Here is a 21,739-nt window from a genome sequence, read left to right as displayed (position 1 = left end):
TTCATTAATTATTATTTAAGCCACCAAGCTGAAATGCAATACCAAAGTCAGGCCTTCGTCGAAGATTGCTTTGCCAAAATTGTAATCAATTTGATTAAAAAATGAGGGTGTGACAGTGCCGCCTCAACTTTTACAAAAAGCCGGATATGACGTCATCAAAGACGTTTATCCAAAAAATGAAAAAAACATCCGGGAATATCATACCCAGGAACTCTCATGTTAAATTTCATAAAGATCGGTCCAGTAGTTTAGTCTGAATTGCTCTATACACACACACACACACACACACGCACACACACACAGACACACACACACACACACACACACACACACACACACACACACACACACAGAAACTCTATTTCCCACATGTGAACAAAAGTAAACATAGATGTGTGAGCTTTATTACAAACAACATCCTTGAAACAAAAGTCGCTGCAATGGCGAATGACAGTTGAAAAACTGCAGCTGTTCTTCCATTTGACAATAATCCAGTTTTAAAGTTGTATCAACACGTATTTCTGAAGTCTAAATGACACTCCGCTGATATTTCTACATTTTCCACAAGAAGTATGGACCGGTGGGAATTCTGGGACCTACTTCATCCAGTGTCACAGGTTGAGGGAAGTTCATCTTGCTGGCCCACTGCGCAGCCTCTCCGCGCAACCGGAAGTCTGCATTTTCAGGTGACTGAAAGTCTGCTGACTGAGAGGTCTGTTTAAGAACAAAGGTCAGGGTGAAACAGGCCAAAAGACAGCTCAGTTATTACACATTTTACATTGTGGGGGAGGACATTCATGGCACACAGATGTTTTATATTCTTTTGCTTTGATCAGAATACATTTGTAAATAACGTTAAACTACAATCCTTTGCCTTATCCCTCTTTCTGGTGTACACTGGAATACATGCTGTACTCATGTTGACGCTCAATCCAAGCAAATAAACGAACACGGACTTCAATCACACAAACTTATTGTCAACAACATAGACTAATGGATATGACACACTTGATTCTTGTGTACTAATCCATCTTTTCGTTCTTTTGTGTGCGTGTTCTTGTTTACCTGCTTTTTATTGTTTCGTCGCAGTCGGTACGATTCAATATCATTCATAAGCTCCGCCGAATTTTAAGTTTCATTGCTATGAACGCATTTGAAACAGAACATCGACGACATAGTTATAGATGTCATATTTTCACATACCAGGTAGTTATCATGGATGTCGAAATAGTCTGATCTGTTGAGGCCGCTACCGTGGTAATTCATATCCTTTTTCCCTTGCTCTTGGTAGAAGATATTCGTGTAGATCTGATTACCTGCACACACACGCACACGCACAGCATCAACGCATTTATGTTTGACTTTTTCCCGTTTAATACACGCACTTCGACATAAAACAAAGGATCAGGCAGAAGAACACACACCGTAGTTGACACAAGTTGACGATTATGTGCTAAGTTGGGACTTCGTATCATTCTGCCAAATTATTCATAACAAACATGGTAATCTATACTACAAAGGAAGCAGGATACGTAAATGCAGAGGGATGTTCTAGTCCGCTGTAAATGAATGGTCTGAAATGGCGAGCCGAAATGTAAGTAGCAAAAAGTATGAGTACTGAGATAAGGTATATTATTTTAATTAAAGTACGATGAAAGCAATTGCTGCATTTGTATGCTAAGCCCACGCCCTTCAGGGACAATGTGATTCTAAAGATCGCAACTAACTCTTTACGTAATCAACACAAAATAGAGTAGAAGAAGTGTGTGTGTGTGTGGGGATGATAATTAAGGAAGACGGATAAAATAACGTTCCTGACTTTGTTTATTAAAATTGGTTTAATTTAAATTTGTGCTATGTTAAAATAGTGGGGTCCTGATTTGGCCTAAACGGTCCGCTGGACCCTAAAAGCAACAGTTAACTAACAAATACGTACACCATCCCTTAGTTACCTACCTTCCGGAGCTTTCGGGTCGTGATCCATAATACTGTACAACTTCGGGTAGCGAGATTTCCACAGCGCCGAACGATACGGTGAGGCCTACACCAGAGCAAGTTCTGAATTGCGTACTTGTTGCAAAATGCGTGCCTCAAACGAAAAACACTGCCACATCAGGATGCACTTTTTTTTCCAGGCACAACCTTTTACTTTCAAGCCTATTAAAGGGCTGTTTTTGTTAAAGATATAAAGATATTCGTCCCATTCGCTCTGCCATAGGTGCTTCATGTACATGTTGGTGTGAGTTCTGAAGATTGTCCCCCAGCTGTCGGACAGCCTACCTCAATGTCGCCTCAACAGAAAAGAAGAGACAGTTCTCTGTCGCTTACACATTGGTCACAGTCACATCACACATTCTTATCTGCTGAAAGATGAAGAACCACCATATTGTTTTGGATGCTACGAACCATGGACATTAGAACATGTCATCACCAAATGTGTAGACGTTCAAGAATTTCGAGACAAACATTACAATGCGAAAACGCTGAATTTTTTTATTCCGGGATGTTCACCCGGACAAGATTTTTTAACTTTTTAAAAGAGATCAAGATTTTTTACAAGAATTGAAGTACCAGAAGTGATAGCGATTAATTTTTAGAACCTTCTAATACAGTGATAGATCTGAATGTAAATAGTCTGAAACGTAGAACTTGCCATGTGAACTGAAAAAGAAAATAACTGCATCGGTCTCGAATAGCAGCTAGCATCTGCTGAAAGGACATTAAACCCCAACCCCCCCCCCCATCAATAAAAAAATTTTTTTAAAAAGTGAAAGATATAGTTAATGTTTTAGTGGTAAAGGAGAAAATTTAGACGTGTTTTTTGGGTGACTTTAACCTTAAGAAGTTAAGAGGCGCGTTTGGTGTGTTGTATTATAATTTAAACACACCTGTTATGATAATTTCAAAAATCCCCCGTAACTATATGCTATTTCATTAAATCCATAAAAGTAGGAGAGCTCACTACATATGTGTCCCTCGACGTATTTGTCAGTGCTGGCAATAATTCATTACGCTAGCAGATGACACCTGTGTGAATTTGCTGATAACTCATAACACTAGCAGATAACACATGTGCGGATTTGCTGATAATCCATAACACTAGCAGATAACACATGTGCGGATTTTCTGATAATCCATAACACTAGCAGATAACACCTGTGCGATTTTGCTGATAATCCATAACACTAGCAGATAACACATGTGCGGATTTGCTGGTGGACTATCAACAGTTCTTTTCATTTGCACTAGCAACTCAGCACGTGCATCACATTGTGACAAACATACACTCTTTCACAAGGTAGCCATATTTCCCGGGCCTGATCAACCTACAGTTCTTTTCATTTCCACTAGCAACTCGGCACTGAAGAAACGTGCATCACATTGTGACAAACCTGCAGACTCTTATACAAGGTAGCCATATTTCCCGGGCCTGATCAACCTACAGTTCTTTTCATTTCTACTAGCAACTCGGCACTGAAGAACGTGCATCACATTGTGACAAACCTGCAGACTCTTATACAAGTTAGCCATATTTCCCGGGCCTGATCAACCTACAGTTCTTTTCATTTCCACTAGCAACTCGGCACTGAAGAAACTTGCATCACATTGTGACAAACATGCAGACTATTATACAAGGTAGCCATATATCCCGGGCCTGACCAACCTACATGGTAGTTTTCATTTCCACTTGCAACCCAGCACTGAAGAAACGTGCATCAGATTGTAACAAACCTGCAGACTCTTACACAAGGTAGCCATATTTCCAGGGTTTGATAAACCTACAGTTTTGTTTCATTTCCACTAGCAACTCAGCACTGAAGAAACGACTGCATCAGATTGTGACAAACCTGCAGACTCTTGTACAAGGTGTCCATATTTCCAGGGTTTGATAAACCTCGCCCGTCAACATCCACTTCCACTTCAGAGCTGTTGTACATGACGTTGTAGCTGATAATGTTGTCCCTCCCCCCGCCTATGTTCGTGTGGACGTCGTTCTGAAACAATGCTTCAGAGTAAAACAAGTTCACGAAGAAAGAAACAAGCAAACAGTCAACAATCAAGCAAACACGCAGACAACTTTTGTTCTATACAAAACAAAATGACTGTACTCATTTTCATTTGTGGGCATGTCTTTTATTATTGTTTTAAAGGGGATCAACATTTTTCCCAACAAAATGTGCAGAAACAAGTGTGACAAAAATACAAGATTTTTAGAACCTTTTTTTTTTGTACTGTGATAGACGTAAATATTGTTCAAACACTGAGACCACCGTGTGAACTGGGAAAAGAATAGCCAAAATAGGTTGAAAAGACATGAAAAACCAACCAACTGACGCAGAGAGAATATGCCTTAACAAAAATTAACTAAAAACAAAGCAAAATACCCACAAAGGAAATATTGAAATAAATAGAAATATGAATCGAAACAGGACAGAAAACATAAATGTATAATTATAATACATAACGCAAAGAAAGTATTGAAATAAATAGAATTATAAATCAAAACAAGACAGATACACAAGTCGAGTAAGGCGAAATTACTACATTTAGTCAAGCTGTCGAACTCACGGGATGAAACTGAACGCACTGTATTTTTTCACCAAGACAGTACAGCTTCGTCAATCCCCGCGTGAAGGAAATCGCTCACCCCCCACATGCAAAACGTAGTGATATTGACACGCCAGATTAGCGCGCTAGCGTATTGTGCTAAGCAGGAAAGCGCGCTTTTCTGTATTCTTGTTACCTTTCTGAGCTTGTTTTGAATACAACCTATCATATCTATATGTTTTTGGAATCAGGAAATGATAAAGAATAAGATGAAATCATTTTTGGATCGATTTCTTAAATTTTTATCGTAAGATTAATTAATCTATTTTCGTTAATTGTGATCACATTTTAAGAGTAAACATGACATATGTATGTATTATTAGATTCAGAATGTGATGAAGAATACGATGCAATCAATTTTAAATCTGTTTGCGAAAAAATGATTTTAATGACAACTTTCATGAGCAAACTCATTAATTAATTTGTAAGCCTCCAAGCTGAAAAGCAATACCAAAGTCCGGGCTTCGTCGAAGATTACTTGACCAAAATTTCAACCCATTTGGTTGAAAACTGAGAGCGTGACAGTGCCGCCTCAACTTTTACGAAAAGCCGGATATAACGTCATCAAAGACATTTATAACAAAAAATGAGAGAAAAAAACGTCTGGAGATACCATACTCGGATCTCTCATGTCAAGTTTCATGAAGATCGGTCCAGTAGTTTTCTCTGAATTGCTCTACACACACACACACACACACACACACACACACACACACACACACACACACATACATACACCACGACCCTCGTCTCGATTCCCCCCTCTACGTTAATTCATTTAGTCAAAACTTGACTAAATGTAAAAATGAATGTGTGATTATACTACATAATGCGTTGCTGTTACACACTCACAGTATACATGACGTTGCTTTCGATTAGAACAGAGGAATACTGGTCATCCAGCATGATACCTCGCACATCAGCACCAGGAAAGTGACGCTGAACATCGTGGATGTGGTTGTTACGGATTATATTGCCACGCTTTAAGACAGAGAATAAACAGCTATTGTCCGTTTACGGTTTGCATAAAACCTGGTTTGTCCAAAATAGCTCGCTATCTACACACATTTTCATATGGGGAAATAGAATATGTTTGTCGTGTACACTACATTGGGGTGTGCACGTTAAAGATCCCACGATTGACAAAAGGGTCTTTCCTGGCAAAAATGTATAGGCATAGATAAAAATGTCCATCAAATACCCGTGTGACTTGGAATAAAGGCCGTGAAAGGTGAATGCTCGCCCTAATAGGCTTGAGGTTTGCTGGTCGATGTGAATGCGTGATATATTGTGTAAAAAAATTCCATCTCACACGGCATTAATAGGTAACATGCGCCTTGAGTCGCCTTGTGTGGTGAGATATGTGCGCGATATAAATTCTCGTAAATAAATAAATAAAATAAAAGTACAGCTAACTAATTTGCATTAACTTTAATCACACCTTCAGTCTTGTTTTGTCTTCAAAAAGACTAATTAATAGTACGTTTACCTCATGTGCCAAAAAAAAGAGACTAATTAATAGTACGTTTACCTCGTAGAGGCGCGTCCCCCGGGTGGTGGATGGGGGAGCCTTCTCTACTAACTTCTGAGAGAAGGTCGCATCACTCTTGATGCCGTGAACCTAATTAGGATCTTTTTCTTGTCTCTTCTCTGCAATGTTAAACTTGTGGGGTCCTGATTTGGCCTAAATGGTCCGCTGGACCCATTAAGCAACAGTTAACTAACTTGTCTCTTCTCTATTTCTGCCTCCCCAAAGCCCTTTCACTTTCCTTTTTTAACCCATACAATTCTCCAACTTTTTTCCCCCCAAAATATGGTGAATTCCGAGTTTGTCATGTGTGACCAGGGGATGAGTGGCTGACACCTTAATGCTCAGGGCGTATCTTGTGTAGTTTTGATGGCTTCAAGTAGAAAAGAAGAAAGTGTTTTGGCTAGGTTACACACTGGTCACACTTATATAACACATGTTCACCTGCTTAAAAGAGAAGAGGCACCATGGTGCCACGCCTGTGATAGAAGTTTTACTGTGATTGATATCTGTTGCTTTTTGGGTCCAGCGGACCATATAGGCCAAATCAGGACCCCACAAGTTTAACATTACACAAATTTATATTAAACCAATTTCAAAAAACAAAGTCAGGAAATGTATCACAGTAAAACTATATATCAATCTATCAAAACCTCATGTGCCTTTACCTTTAACATTTAGACACGGAACCAAACAAGTGTAACATAACACGATATCTGTGTTCTGTATGTATAGGTTACAACACTTGTGGTTTTTATATGGCTTGTATTTCAGTAAAGAACCCAGCGGATGAATCTCAAGGGACAGACGAGCTAGCCTCTGGCTTGCGAGTCCCTTTGATATTTCCGCTGGGTCTTGACTGAACTACAAGCCATATACAAAATCACGAGTGTTGTAACTTGTATATCCCTTGAAGACACCAAAGACAAAGTGCGATGGAAACATCACGCTTTAGTTGTCTGTTCAGATGAGCCAGTAAGGGCTTAACCTCTTTACATACTTTATTCTAAAGGCACGCCTGTTGATCTATGCCAAGTTGGTGTATAATGGCGGCGTTGCTGTCCCTGTCAGTTGAAAGCCTCTTACACTGATTTGACTGAATACATAGACTATGATAGTGGTTACACATGCATCAGCTGAGATCTTGGACACCTTCATTATCTATAGGGCTTGGACTTAATGCATACTGCACCACAGAAGAGCTAGAAATACTCGCAAAATGTATGAAACAGCCCAGCTGTCCACAGGTGATTACCGATAAGAGCATGTGTACCGAAAATAGCACGCCTGTGACTTAATTATTATGCATGACTGTAGCCAGAAAATGTTGGCAGTGCTGGTCGGACGGACGATTTTTTATTTTTTATTATTATTTTTTTATTTTTAAAGATTGCTAGTTTGACTGTTTTAGTTGAGAGAGCCGGCACCAACGAGCGCACACAGCGACACACCCACGGTTTGTAATGTTGATATAAAGAGAGAAATGGAACAGCGAATGGAAGGAAACAAATAACAGTGAACGATTACGTCCCCAGATTTTGACGCGAAGGAGGACAGATGAGACTAAAACTGAGCTGAGCACTGAAGACTCTCGCGAAAGTTCTCAACACCGTGGTATTCTCAGGAACATGCAGTCAACTATTACAGTAAAACCCCTAGCACGCCCAGTATCTAGCAAACACCAAAAGTTGTGCAGAGGGGTCACTACCTAGTAAACGCCCAACCCGATTTTTTGTTTTTTAAATTAGTTTTAAGACGGTCGGCCTCCTTTATCTACGATATGTGCACATTCATAATGATTGTGTGCGTGCATATGTGCGTGCGTGCATGTGTGTGTGTGTAAAAGTGAAACATTTTATGTCTCATTAACAAAAAAAAACATGTATTCTTACACAAACTGTTACCTTAAAAACCACGCATCTCCACACTTTTTGGGCACCGTTTTGTGAGAAAAGCTCGTATTAACATTCATTGAAGCGTGACGGCTTCATCTGACCACGAATTCTCAATTTCTTACCAGGAACCCACTTCTGGCATCACAAAGATTAATAAAATATTGGAATTTGATTTTGTGATTTGTTAATTCAGTTCTTTTCGTTTTTCTCAAAACAACAATAATGACGAACACCGACGTAACGTTCAACCATGCCGAAGCACACATCCTATACAGTTACATACAAACTGAAAGCCCTGAGATATCTTGAAAACGAAGCTGCAGGCTATATTTCGGTATGTGCCCGCGAGTTTTCTGTTGACAAAAAGAGAATGAGAGAGTGGATGGAACACAGAGACATAACAAAACAGCAATACGAGAAAGAAAAGGAAAAATGAAAGTTGTCTGAAGGACCGCCAGTTAGATCTCAAGAAGTTGACCAAGGTGTGATGAAATACTTGGAAGAGGATTTCTAAACAAGAGAAGAAACTGAATTGTGCTGAACTTATTCTAAGAATGAGAAGAATCAAGGTCACGTGTGTTCTTCTTTTTTTTTCTCCTTTTTTTATATCACAGAATGTTGATCTTTATTTGTTTAAACAAGCATTGTGTTTATTTTTCATAAGAATTGCATAAATCACATGGTTGTATCTTTTTTTTTCTCTCGTGAAAATGTGATGACACTTTATCTTGCAAAGGGGTGTATACCTAGCAAACGCCCACCCCCTACTTTTACCCGAAATCTGTGCGGAGGGGGGGTGGGCGTTTGCTAGGGATTTTACGGTACATGTGGAATGTCCAGGTCAACAGAAAGTAGTGCTATGATGTATATGTTGCTTCCATGGTACATCTAATTGTACTCTTTAAATACAAGAAATATACGCATAGTAGATTTACAGAGAGAGAAAGAAGGAAGGTCATGGGATATACATCTTTATTAGTTTCTGTCCTATGAATTCAATCCTAATCCCGCGTGGTTATTAGGCTTTAACGGCTATTTGTGAACAGTAAATGCATCATACTGCGCTGTTTTTGCGAATCAATGGCTACGCAATTAAGGGGTTCAGAAAGAAAATGTATCATACAGATCCGATGGCTGCATTTTTGTCACAGACAAAGCACCTATTCTTGTTTTTTGTGAAAGGTTAAATTGCGAGAAAAATCCCCTCGCTACGCAGCCTTTGTATGCATGCTAGCTACAGTAATCTTGCGTACTACATTTGAGGCCAAAGAGTCGTGCAAAATGCAATGAATCATACAATGGCTACACATCCTTCAAGGCAAAGTTCTTTCCGTGGTATAGATTCGTCTCACCATCTTACACCTGAACAGGGTAGCAGGCTGTGCATGTAATAAGGCCATATACCTCTAATTAGACGCATTCAAACAATCAGCATCCGAAGATAGGATGTTTTGATGAACTTATTTCCTTACGGAGATTATTTGCATTCTGCAAAATTAGTTCCCCAACAAATTCCCACTCGGAACAGAAAAAAATCAGGATGTTGATTATTTGATCTGTATTAACGTAAAGTAATATTATTTTTCCATTTACAAATCTGGCCACGTCTGGGATAGGCAGAACTCCTTCCGCGGGAAGGACCATGTCTTTAATAACAAATAGTAATATATTACTTTTCTATACCGAAAGCCGGATAACCACTCCTGGTGATTTACCATTTCAACACGCACGCGCGCACACACACAAGTTATCAAAGACGCGCACACACACAAGTTATCAAAGACGAAACACAACACATACGAAAGTCCAGTCTCGGCCAGTAGACATGGCGCCACAGTCACTGGAGTTCCAACACATGTGATGGATGTGGTTGTACTCTATCACGTGGTCGTTGCCCTGGAAATAAGAGGCAGTTTTAAACTCCCTTGCCTACCGGAAGAATGTAGTTAAAAACAAGTCAATACAAATCATAACATACAAGGTCAAACCGTTTCTCCAAAACTGATAAAATGGTCTTCAGGGGAGGCAATTATATTGCTGCGATTCTAAGGGCAATATAAAACGGTTGTTTCCCTTGCACGGGTGTCATTTTTGCATGATGGCAACAACGAAATGGTACGTATTGTGTCAGTCAATGGGATTTATGAGGAGGGACCAGTGACTGGCGGGGGTCACAGAGAGACGGACACAGATTTATGAGGAGGGACCGGGGCCCAAGGACTGTTATGCCGGGGTGGAAGTAGAGATAAGCGCCTACTTCCCAAGTAATGCTCCATATGGCTTCGTGTCTCCAAACACCTCTGACAGTCAAATCCAGCTCCTGGCCTTCACGTGGCGGGCCCTGTCTTCGACTAACAGGAGAAGGGATGCAGGCGGGTCCCTGGCGCCTTAAAACCAGTTGCTTCGGACAGATGGGGCTCGTCAACCTTGGATGGTCGCTCATCTAGGAGAAGGACAACTCCGATTTCAAAACCCGCACTGCCTTGTGTGCGCCTTGGGAAAGGCAAAGGCTACGAGAAGGAAAACTTCGACAACAAACCCGGGTAGAGTGGACTCGACAGCCCAGCAAGGCAGCTACTCTTGGGGAGGAGGCAACCCTGAGTAAGAACCTCAACCACCGAAGACGGAAGACAGCAGCCAACTTGGCGTGGGGAGAAAATCGGCTGTCTACGCTTCCACGATAATATGGCCGTACAATTATCTTTGGATCGAACATCGAACGCAGAAGAAGAAGAAATGAGGAGGGACCACAGGACCAGTGACAAGGGTGAACCTAATTGTTGGACCCTGGTGAGGGAGACAGACACAGACGGGTAGACAGGCAAACGCCAAATAAATTAAAGTGATTGTTTCAGTTCGATGTACAATTCTATAAACAGACAGATAAAAAGCTTGTACATATTGTCAGAGACATACATACAGAGATGCGAAGCGAGGGCCGCTCGCGTGAACTCTTGGGCTACCGCGCTCGGTCAGCGTGACCTCGCGCGATTGTTAGCCATCATCCTGTACTAAGTTGTTGTTCGCTTGCTCTCTGACACCGATTTGAAGTGCTTTTCTATCATATTTCTTTGGATATATCCAGCTTCAGACGAGTGAGATATCAGTGGTAAGTAAACTTGATTCATATTCTGTAGCTTCAATAGTGTGCACACGAACGCATTTGAGAGGATTGGCTTCCCGAAGTGAGTCAAAAACGGTTCCTTCGGTTCTTGCGGCCATTGTTTCTAAGTCCATTGTGCGTGGAGGCAATGTTTGGGAGCTAATATTTTCTTTTGTGCGCAACTTTGCTTTCCCTATAACTGGCAAATGCATTACTGGTGTATACATTAATCTGTTTGTATAATTTTTGACGCACTGTAATTAAATTTGATGCTTTTAAGTCTCACTCAAGTGGTTCTCGCACTTACACTGGCGTGTGGATAAAAAGTTTTTAAGGAGAAATGAGCGAAATTGCTTACTTTAGGATTCATCTTCTAATCACCAAATAATGCAATAATCTTCTTCTTGTGATTTTCTGTTTCTCTTGAGTGCAAATAATCAACATGTTGCATGTTTTATTATCTATGATTTTCTATGAAACAGTTATAACTCTTTAAAAACACAACAATTGCCAGCTTGGCGCCAGTCATGGGAGGATTACTTGCCCCTGCCGTAGGCGAAGAGTACGCGAACAATTGCCAGCTTGGCGCCAGTGGGAGGATTACTTGCCCCTGCCGTAGGCGAAGATAACACAAGCGGGAAGACAGCGCTTCGCATCTCTTATCTATGTCTCTGATATTGTCAACTTTCACTGATTAAACGGGCACACTGCTCTTGTCTCATTTTCTAAAACACGAAAAAGCCACACAGGCAGGAAAGTCAGGACTTTGACAGGAATGTATGAATTTCTTCAGAGGCTGAATATTGTCACACGTTGTGAACTGCATGGAGTAAACCGGTAATGGCTGATTATGTTGTTGCTGGAACAAATGCTCGCACCAGAAGAAGGGTGTTATTTTGGGGGAACAACTTTTTGCATTTCAAGGGAGGGCGATAAATGAGGGAACTTCAGTTTTTTTTCGAGGGAAGGGAGAGTATGTAGAATTAAATCCGTGGAACACATGAAACTCCTTCTTTTTTAGCATTTCTGGGAGTAAGACTCTGGGGGGCACCTTATGCTGAGAATGTTGCTTGCTACGCCGATCCGATCTTTCAGGTTTAGTGCGTCACGGGACCCCCTTCATGAATTTCTAATTGACATTAGACTCACCGCCCAGATGAGGCCGTGGTACTGTCCGTGATGGAGATGGTTGTGAGACACAGTGGTGTGCACACCTCCTATCGCCACAGCGCTGTTTGCTGTCGCACCGATACGAGCGTGAAGCCAGATGTGGTTGTCGCTGATCACATTTTCTGACCACACTAGATTTGTGCGGTCGCCTCCTGGAGAAAAAAAAACCCAAAAAATAAAAGGGTGATACTTCTTGAACGGCATGACCAGTCTTGAAGGGCACAGTCATTTCCACGGAAAAAATTCTACACATCTATCAGATTGATATTTACCGAGGGTTTAAATCAAGAAAAGAACATACTTTCACTAGAATACATACCATAAATTAACAGCCAGACTGCTATCCGTGCACTTATTCTTTCTGCGAAAGAAGTTCTGCCGATATGCCATATCTGTCGAGGCTTTTACATGGGATACGGACAACTTTCCAGTGGTCAACTTTTACCCAAAATGAACAACCTGACTGTTATTTGTTCACTTGTAGTTTTTAAAGGAGTTAATTTATCAAAATATTCAACGTCTGGACAAGATGTTGATTTTTGGTATACTTCCAAGTGGAGGGATGGTCTTCTCCCATATAAAAGCCTGGTCAGAGGAAATTCACACTTCTATCCTTGGGGAAAGGGTGCAGCGAAAGAGTCGCGCTACCCAGTCTATTCTTCAAACAGTTGACACTCTAACTGTGTCGGATTTCATTCATAAGATAATGCTACAGTGACATGAAAAAACCACTGACCAGAGATGTGGACACCACCCCCCACATCATGGATATCACACGCCAGGACTGATATAGCCTGGCTACCTCCGTGGATTGCATTACCACCTGCAATGGTTAGAACATACACTGTGCGTTATTTGCATTTTCAAATATCACATTTCACACAGCTCGAAGTATTCTTTGTTCTGCGAGACCGCGTGTTTATCGAACCTTTTTAGTCATAACAGTTAGTATTTTAACGATTGAACACACACACACACACCCAAACACACCCAAACACACATATGTATGTCTGTTCTTGCTTAACAGTTATAATGCTGCTTATGTTAATACAAAAAAAAGTGTTACCTGTGTTCTTTATTTCCATGTTCTGAAAGGTGACACCGTTCACGTTGTTGAGATCGAAGGCGTTGTGACGGCAAGCCTCCACAGTGAAATTTGCGAAGGAAAGGTTGAGCGCTTTGCTCTCGATCCTGCAGCAAAAGTGACAGTAGTCAGAATGCAATTGTGTTTTTGTTGTAAAGATGGCGTCTTGGTTAAGCTTTTTTTTCGAATTACCAGTAGCTTTTTTGTTGAGGGCTTTCCTTCCCTGGAATGGATTGCATTTACTTGTGTTTGTTACAAACGCAACAACAACAAAAACAGGAAACCTACCAAAAAACGAAAGAAAGAAATACAAACGCCCTTCTTGTATGCTCCAAATACTTCTTTGTCTGTTCTCTCCAAACAGAAGCAGTAGTTAAGGAAGATGAACAAACATTAAAGAGTGCTGCAAACTGTGACTTCAATGCTACATAAACTTCAAAATTATTAAGCACGCGTCCGTTGTACTTACTGAACCTATTTTCTTTCATTCTGAGCACATTTTTAAAATAAAGATGACATATCTATATATTTTTGAATTCAGGAGAAGATCAGAAATACGATGCAATCATTTTAAAATCTGTTTGTGAAAATTCGATTTTAATGACAACTTTAATAAGCAAACTAATTTTTACGCTGCCGAGCTGAAATCCAATCCCATAGTCCGGACTTCGTCGAAGATTGTTTGACTAAAATTCAATCAATGTAATTGAAAAATGAGGGCGTGACAGTGCTGCCTCAACTTGCACAAAAAGCCGGATATGACGTCAGAGACTATAGAGTATACAGTCTGTGTACTCTACAGTCTCTGATGACGTCATCAAAGACATTTATTGAAAAAAAGAAAAAAACGTCTGGGAATATTATACCCAGGAACTCTTTTTTGAAATTTCATGAAGATCGGTCCAGTAGTTTTCTCTGAATCACTCTGCACACACACACACACACATACACCACCACCCTCGTCTCGATTCCTCATCTATGTTAAAACATTTAGTGAAAACTTGACAAAATGTAAAAAGCAGACAAAGGAGAAGAGAAAGAGGAGAATAAGAAGGTTGACGAAAAAGCCACACATAATTTTCTTGAGGACACTGTTACAATTCACTTAGAACTTACAGGAAGCAGTCATCAATCATTGAGGCGTACACAATATCTGATGACGTCAGTGTTTGTTGTGGAGTGTTGGGCCACACGTAGAGCTTTTTGGTGATTCTGTCGATGTAGTACTCTCCCTTTTGGTAAGTAGACACACAGGAAAGAGGAACGTTATACCAAAAGCTTTAAAAGAGGAGTATACACAGAACATGTCCTTCTTTATATCTAAATGGTCCCAATTTCTTGAGAAGAAGCGCAATTTAGACAAGATAGCCGTTACCTGTATTGATGCACTTTTTCAAAAAAAGAATGACGGTGCCAGCAGCATATATTTATCTTATTTTCCACTGTATCGATTCATACAATACAATACAATACAATACAATACAATACAATACAATACAATAACTTTATTAATCTCTAAAAGAGCAATGCAATTTCTCTTTTAGAGATTAATAAAGTTATTGTATTGTATTGTATGAATCGATTTGTGTTTTGCATGTCAAGATACTGCCAAATAGAGTGAGTGCAGCTATTTAAGGAAGGCGCCCTGAGCCTCTAGAGCTTATACATGCCAGCAATGTGTCTACTAACTTCAGAAATGGCAGTCCCGTTCAAATATTTTACATCAAAGTTTGTCTTAAGTAATGCGCAAGATCAATTGTATTTACGACGATCGCTTACCGGCTGGTCCAGTTCACACAGCATGTTAATGACCCTGAAGTAGCCACCCTGTTCACTGTTCCCAACTTGATGACTGCGTTTTGTCGGGTCAAAATGACCTGCAATGGATGGTCAAATACCTCTGTAAAACAAAACAATGTTCAGCTAAAAGTTTGAAACCATCGCTTTTTGTTGTTGTCAAAATGACCAAACCGAGTGTTAAACTGTGGTCACATAAATATTTTCGAATAAGCAAACCGTTCGATGGATACCTTTCTTCCGAGTACGTAATCTTTAAAATCATCATAGATCCATTGAGGGATTAAAATGAGATAGAGCACCCTCCCGCTTTGACACACACTAACAATACATTACCTGGCTGCTTTCTGCACATGTGGCCATTTTTTGCTGAATTTCAATTACTTCAGTAACAAGAGGCGAAGCCTTCAAGGCTCACGTAAGAAATCGACAAACAGTAACACAAACTCAATCACTTCGTCACACACATACACACACACACACACACACACACACACAGTAAGCGGCATAGGTGACACTGTGCAAGAAAGCGAGATTGAACACTAGATCTGGATCACAATGGCCGATTTCGAAGAAAAAACTAGTCTCGGCCCGCTCAAAATAACAATGACCGAGACTTTCAGTAATTCCTTCGCGTGACGTCTAACCCTCTTACGTCATAATGTGACGTCTTCAAATGTTGTGACGTCTTCAAATGTTAAAGTTTCTACCACAGACATACATACATACATACGCACGCACGCAGGAACGCACGCACGCACAGACAGACAAAAGTTAGCATCGCATAGGCTACACTTACGTGAGCCAAAAACGAAAGATGAAACAAAACACTCTCGACAGTCTGTAGGCAGGTTGTTGATTTTCGGTGTGCTGTATGAAGTAGATAAACACGCAAAAAACAAAACAACCTTGACAGATATGTACAAGTAGTGGTTTACAAACTTGTTGATTTATTCTTAAGCATTTTTTCTGGGACTTTCATGAACAAACAATTCCATTATTTTTATATTTTCATTTAAAGACCTCTTGCACAGGAACGTACCAATGCGAAGTCCATATTTGGTCCTCTCTTTCAAGTAGATGGTATGGGTATTGGGGTCAACGTGCGATACGGGCACAGCTCTGTCCGCCCAGCTCCAGTACCACCACCCGTACACCCAGGGCTCTGTCTCCTTGACCCAGTTGACGTCACGACCGCCTGCGTCATAGGTGACTCGGGTACCATTCCTTCCGTCCGGAACTGACTTGACGTTGATAAAGTTCTGCACAGACAGTTCTACCATGAGTATATGACGATTTAGGCAGGACAAGCCCATTATTTCTTAATGCTGCTTGGTGTCTCGCTTTTGAAAACAAAAGAAAACGATTCCGGAGTTTTGTCGTGCATACTTTAAGAGCGAGCACCTCGCATGTAACGCACATCACGGCCCCGATTGCGGCCGTTAAATTATTATTTTTTTTTTTTATTATTCTCTTTATTTAAATGTTGAGGTGGCTGCGTGACGAAACGACTTGGGATCCCCCCCCCCCCCTTCCCAGAAGTGCTGTTCATTTTCAGCTCCCTTGAAAAAATATTGTCGCTTACTCCACGTCATGTTGGCTGTTCATCAGGGCCACAGCTTTCTAACCGAACGCGTCTACAGCAAGAACAGAGGAGGTCGCTTGCTTGTAGATCTTTCTTGTTTTTTTGTGTAATTTTATTTCTGTTATATGCACATAAACACAAAATAACATATAGCATGGAGATGGGGACACATTTGCATGCAAAATGCTTATAATGTTTGAAAACATCTCTCCAGAAGGGATTCTGAACTCTTTGCATCAATATGTTTCCAAACTCACCTCCTCTCTTGTGAATGTTATGTACAAGTGGACACAGAGCTTGTAGAAGTTTAGTTACTTTTTCTTCACTACAAAGGACTCGCTGTAACCATGATATCTTCAGAGCTGACAAAAAGCATTTCAAATCCGCCATTTTAAGCCCCCCCTCTTCAAACGACTGATATGCTGTTGCTCTTTTTATTCTATCTTTCTTACCATCCCATACAAAAGAAAAAATAACCAATTCAAATCAAACAAAAACTTATCATCAGGGTCTGGTAAACTCATAAACAGCTTGTAGATCATTGCATTATTGTCGTTCTACGGAATGAAGTGCATTTAGTATGTGTTACAGAGTTTTAGCCTTCACCGTACTTCGTGGGTCGTGGACGACCCAGAGCCTCACAAAATGGTCGTTATCTCTGAAACTATTTGGAGTTTTTAATTGAGATTTCATTTAATCTCCAATCACCATACGACCATTGCCCAACTTTTAAAAGATTATCTGTGTAAACAAATACACGATTGAACTACACAGTCCGGATGATGTGGGTCGTGGACGACACATTAAATTACGTAAGGAAGTTTACGTTGTTTATCCTTATTCGGATGGCGTCAGTCGTGTACGACCCATAATCTGCAAAGAGGCGGCAAAACCTTATCCCTATTCGGATGGCGTGGGTCGTGTACGACCCATAATTTTTACGTTGAATCCTTTGGACAGTATGGGTCGTACACGACCCACATCATCCGGACTGTGTAGTCCAAAGCGTGATCCGGTGAAGGTTAAGCAGTCTCATTTGTTCTGCACTTTTCCTGCCTGCAATGTCCTAAGTTCAACGGACTTGTCATTGATTCCATCTTGTGCAAATATTTCTGTTAAGTACATTTTTGAGATTATTTTTAACTGATCATTTGGCAAAATAATTGTTTGATGTTCTTTGAAATATTCTATCCGATTTGAAACTTGCAAAGAAACTGTTGCATGTTGAAATATTACATTTGTCTTTTTTGGTGGTGTTTGTAGGCGCGCGCGCGTGAAAAACATGATGTGCGTCTGGGTGTCGGTCAGTCTGTGTCTCTTCCCGTCCGCGTATATGTAAGCGTGTATGCGTATGATGTCAAAACAGTTATTTTCTCACATTGTTCGGCCATTCTGCCAGTCTCAGCGGATTTCCGTTGATAAAGATCTCCAGCGGAGTCGTCGTGGTGATTCCAAAACCATAGGAGGTGAGAGTGCCAAGGTCTGTGATGCCAGCTGCTGTCAGGTCCAGTTCAAGAACCGTGTCACGTGACTCTGCCGGCAAGCGCTGCAGTGTCTGTGGGTCGGTCACGTGATGAAACTGACTGCTAGCGATTCGCCTGCCCCCTGTCTGGAGTGGACAATAGAAACACCTTATTGAAGGTTAAAGTTGACAGCCAGCTGCTGCATGTGTGTTCTTAGTCATGTCTGGAGAGATACTGCGGTTGCTTGAAACACTCCTGCATTGATCTATCATATGGACGTGACGATAAACTGTTTTTCGATAAATTGATCCAACCAGATCGTTCTGCCTCATTTGTTCACGATGCTCTGAATTTGTTTTATTTTAAACTCATTAATACATGTATCTCCATTCTACTGACTGATTTTTAGCAATACATCGGTTTTTAGTTTTTTTACAACAATGAAAGTATATTTGAGCATTTAAGCTATGTGTTCTTTCAAGAAATAGCTCAGACAAATAGCCAGAATGTTCAATATATGAGAAAGTTGAAGCTCATGTAGGTTACTTATTTGTTGAAAGTTCCGCAGGTATTGCAACTTTATCTAAGCCACTCTCCGAGAATATTTCGATTTGTCGTAACATGAAGTTAACACATTATGAAATCAGCCAAGAATCGGCTTAATTCAATTAACAAAGAAAAGTAAGAATAAAACAAATGCTCACCACATGCACTTCCTGTCCCTGGTAGGCTCTGAAGACGACGGTACCACTGGTAGACTGGATATGCAAGGTGGAGGACAGGTCATTGTAACCTTGCATCAACTCCACGAACACCGCTGAAAAATGGAGAACAACGTTCTGGATATGATATTTAAATTGTCTTATTTTTTATCACGCGCGGCAAAAGAAATACAATGCAGTACAATGTTATAGCATTCGGTTCAAATCAATATAATCTAGTTTAATCCAAATCAAAACAGTCCCAATCCAATCCAATACAATATTTTTTTCTGTCTAAAATATAATTAGTTTACTTGCTTACTCATACACGAAATGTACACTGCACAGTCATTCCTTTACTGCTATGCTGATCTACTCGGATGACCTACTTAGCACGCCAGCGTCTGTAGATATGAAAGGATACACCGACGGGAGAAATTGCCTAGTAGTAAGGACGTCGGCCTTCCACATGCAAGATTTTGTTCAAAATCCAACGTTCGGCGAGGTATTTTTTTCCCAGAGTCAAATTTGTGCAGACTCTCCTCGGTGTCTGAACACCCCCGTGTGTACGCATGCGCACGATAAAGAACCCAATTTCACAACGAAATTAAAGTCCCAGTGCTTGGAAACATGAATACACGCGTGCAGGAACAAAACATGGGTAGCGCCGTATACTGTATGGCAGACCGCTTTCCCAAGGGAGAAAGCAGCCCGAATTTCCATGAGGGCAACCCCACAGGACTATACGGATCGTATCCTTCTCCTTAAAGTGGCGGGGATAAAGGCCGTTAGAAACTTACACTTAAAAGCCCACTCGTGCAAAACATAAGTAAGCGTGGCGGTTGCAGCCCACGAACGAAGAAGGAGGTGGTAGATGACTCACCGTTTCCGAGTATACCATCTGAGGCAAGCATGACCAGTACGTGGTTCAGAGTCTGCACAGGCTGGGAGGGTGAGCGTCTGAAGACAGGTCAGTCAATAAGACCAAAAAAAAACATTTCAGCAAAAAGAAGAAAAGGAAAATGGCAACAACATTCACAGCAGCAACAACGGCAACAATATCAACAATAAAAGAGCAGTAGCGCTAACTGTTACTACCACCACTACTACTACTACCATTATCCAACACCACCACATCCACTACTACTACTACATGCTCCTCTTACTACTACTACTGCTCCTCCTCCTACTACTACTACTACTACTGCTTCTTCTCCTGCTACTGCTTCTTCTCTTCCTCTTCCTCCTCTCACTACAACTACCATTACTACCACTGAGGTTAATTGAGACGAGAACATACCGAGTAAAACATTCAGTAAAACGTGAAAGTAAAGACAAACGTCATCGATCATAGAACATGTCAACACCTACCCGTCATTGGAATCATCGCCTGTGGGACTGACGTAGATATGGACAGTGGCTGCCCACACACATGTCACTGACCACAGCAAAAACCATGCACCGAACACTGACCGAAACAGCGAGAACGTCATCATTGATGATGGTTGATAGTGCGAACTGAACTTTGCTAGTATACCTCTGTTGTTAAATGCTTATCTATGGTGACGGTTGCCCCACTTTATTGTACTTTTTTGGGACTCCAGTTTGATTTCAAGTTCTCATCGCACTCTGCGTGCGAGTACACTTTCCGTGCGAGTACACTTTCCGTGCGAGTACACTTTCCGTGCGAGTACACTTTCCGTGCGAGTACACTTTCCGTGCGAGTACGTTTGCTTACTTGGCATTTTATTCCTTCTGTATGTTTAGGAAATAAGGGAGGGGGGCCGGGTAGCTCAGGTGGTAGAGCACTGGACTTGTGATCGAAAGGTCGCTGGTTCGAATCCGGGCCGGGACAGACACGGGTCAACTTTAATGTGCAGACTCAGAGACGGTATCCATCTCCCACCCCCGTGTCACCACAGTGGCACGTAAAAGACCTCGGTCATTCTGCCATAAGTGTAGATGGCTGATACCACCTAAACACGCATACACCTGTGTATCTCATCTAAAGTCGGGTTAAAACCCGGTAACATGCCCCTAATGGCTTTGCCGTGAGGGCGTAAAACTTGAATTTCTCTCCCGGAAATAAGGGAGCGCACGTGTGTGTCTGTCTGTCTTTCTTTGTGTGCGTCAAACTGGGTGTCTGTGGCTGCGTGTGTCTTTATCTGCGTTTTGTGTTCGTATTATACGTGTGTGTATAAATGTATATGGGTTCGTGCGTGCGTGTGTGTTAGTTTGTGTGTGCGTGCATGCATTATTTAGACAGGATTGTTTGAACTGGAGTGCAGCCGAGTTGTTATCCATCGTACGCTGTCCTTGTTCAGGGATATCGCATGAGTATGTAAAACACGTGCAGTTTTTAGGTAAAAAAGCGAATCGGAGTTGGCAAGTGAATCAAGCTCTAGCCTTAATTTTCACAAAATGTCCGAGATTTTTTGGGGGGAATATTTTCTGACACACCTGAGCAAGTTTATTTTTTAACTCATCTGCGTAAGATTTTTGAATCATCCAAGTAAAACATGTTTCAGACTCACTTTTAAAAATAAAACATAGTTTTGCTCACTCGAGTAAGACATTTATTATTGACAAACTTTAGTAAGTCGTATTTTTAAAACATCTGAGTAAGCAGTGAGTCAATACATAAAATATGCGACATTAGGAATGTTCCGCTCACTCACTCACTCACACACACACACACACACACACACACACACACACAAGCGCGGAAATGCACACACGCGCGCACTGTCGATGTCATGCATCAAACTTGCGTACGCAAACAACACACAGACCGGGGGTTATTTT

At 41.0% G+C, this 21,739-nt stretch overlaps 1 protein-coding gene across 1 annotated transcript in view; it reads right to left on the bottom strand.

The window, feature by feature from the left end:
• Positions 1-388: 388 nt before the first annotated feature.
• The window catches only part of LOC138977030 (uncharacterized), a 40,609-nt gene continuing 19,258 nt past the window's right edge, over positions 389-21,739 (bottom strand). The window contains exons 17-32 of the mRNA XM_070349920.1: positions 20,306-20,462; positions 19,818-19,894; positions 18,938-19,050; positions 18,149-18,379; positions 16,228-16,447; positions 15,168-15,265; positions 14,505-14,620; positions 13,371-13,495; positions 13,041-13,127; positions 12,284-12,456; positions 9,832-9,927; positions 5,461-5,589; positions 3,849-3,995; positions 1,957-2,041; positions 1,204-1,316; positions 389-714 (exon numbers count right to left, since the gene is read on the bottom strand). Of these exons, the coding sequence (XP_070206021.1) occupies positions 553-714; positions 1,204-1,316; positions 1,957-2,041; positions 3,849-3,995; positions 5,461-5,589; positions 9,832-9,927; positions 12,284-12,456; positions 13,041-13,127; positions 13,371-13,495; positions 14,505-14,620; positions 15,168-15,265; positions 16,228-16,447; positions 18,149-18,379; positions 18,938-19,050; positions 19,818-19,894; positions 20,306-20,462 (2,129 nt within the window). The 3' untranslated portion in view covers positions 389-552. The remainder of the gene's footprint in view (positions 715-1,203; positions 1,317-1,956; positions 2,042-3,848; positions 3,996-5,460; positions 5,590-9,831; positions 9,928-12,283; positions 12,457-13,040; positions 13,128-13,370; positions 13,496-14,504; positions 14,621-15,167; positions 15,266-16,227; positions 16,448-18,148; positions 18,380-18,937; positions 19,051-19,817; positions 19,895-20,305; positions 20,463-21,739) is intronic.

This window comes from Littorina saxatilis, linkage group LG9 (assembly GCF_037325665.1).
Source record: "Littorina saxatilis isolate snail1 linkage group LG9, US_GU_Lsax_2.0, whole genome shotgun sequence".
NCBI classification, from domain to species: Eukaryota; Metazoa; Mollusca; class Gastropoda; order Littorinimorpha; family Littorinidae; genus Littorina; species Littorina saxatilis.
The sequence above is the reverse complement of the archived record's forward strand: the minus strand, read 5'-3'. Positions and strand labels throughout refer to the sequence as shown.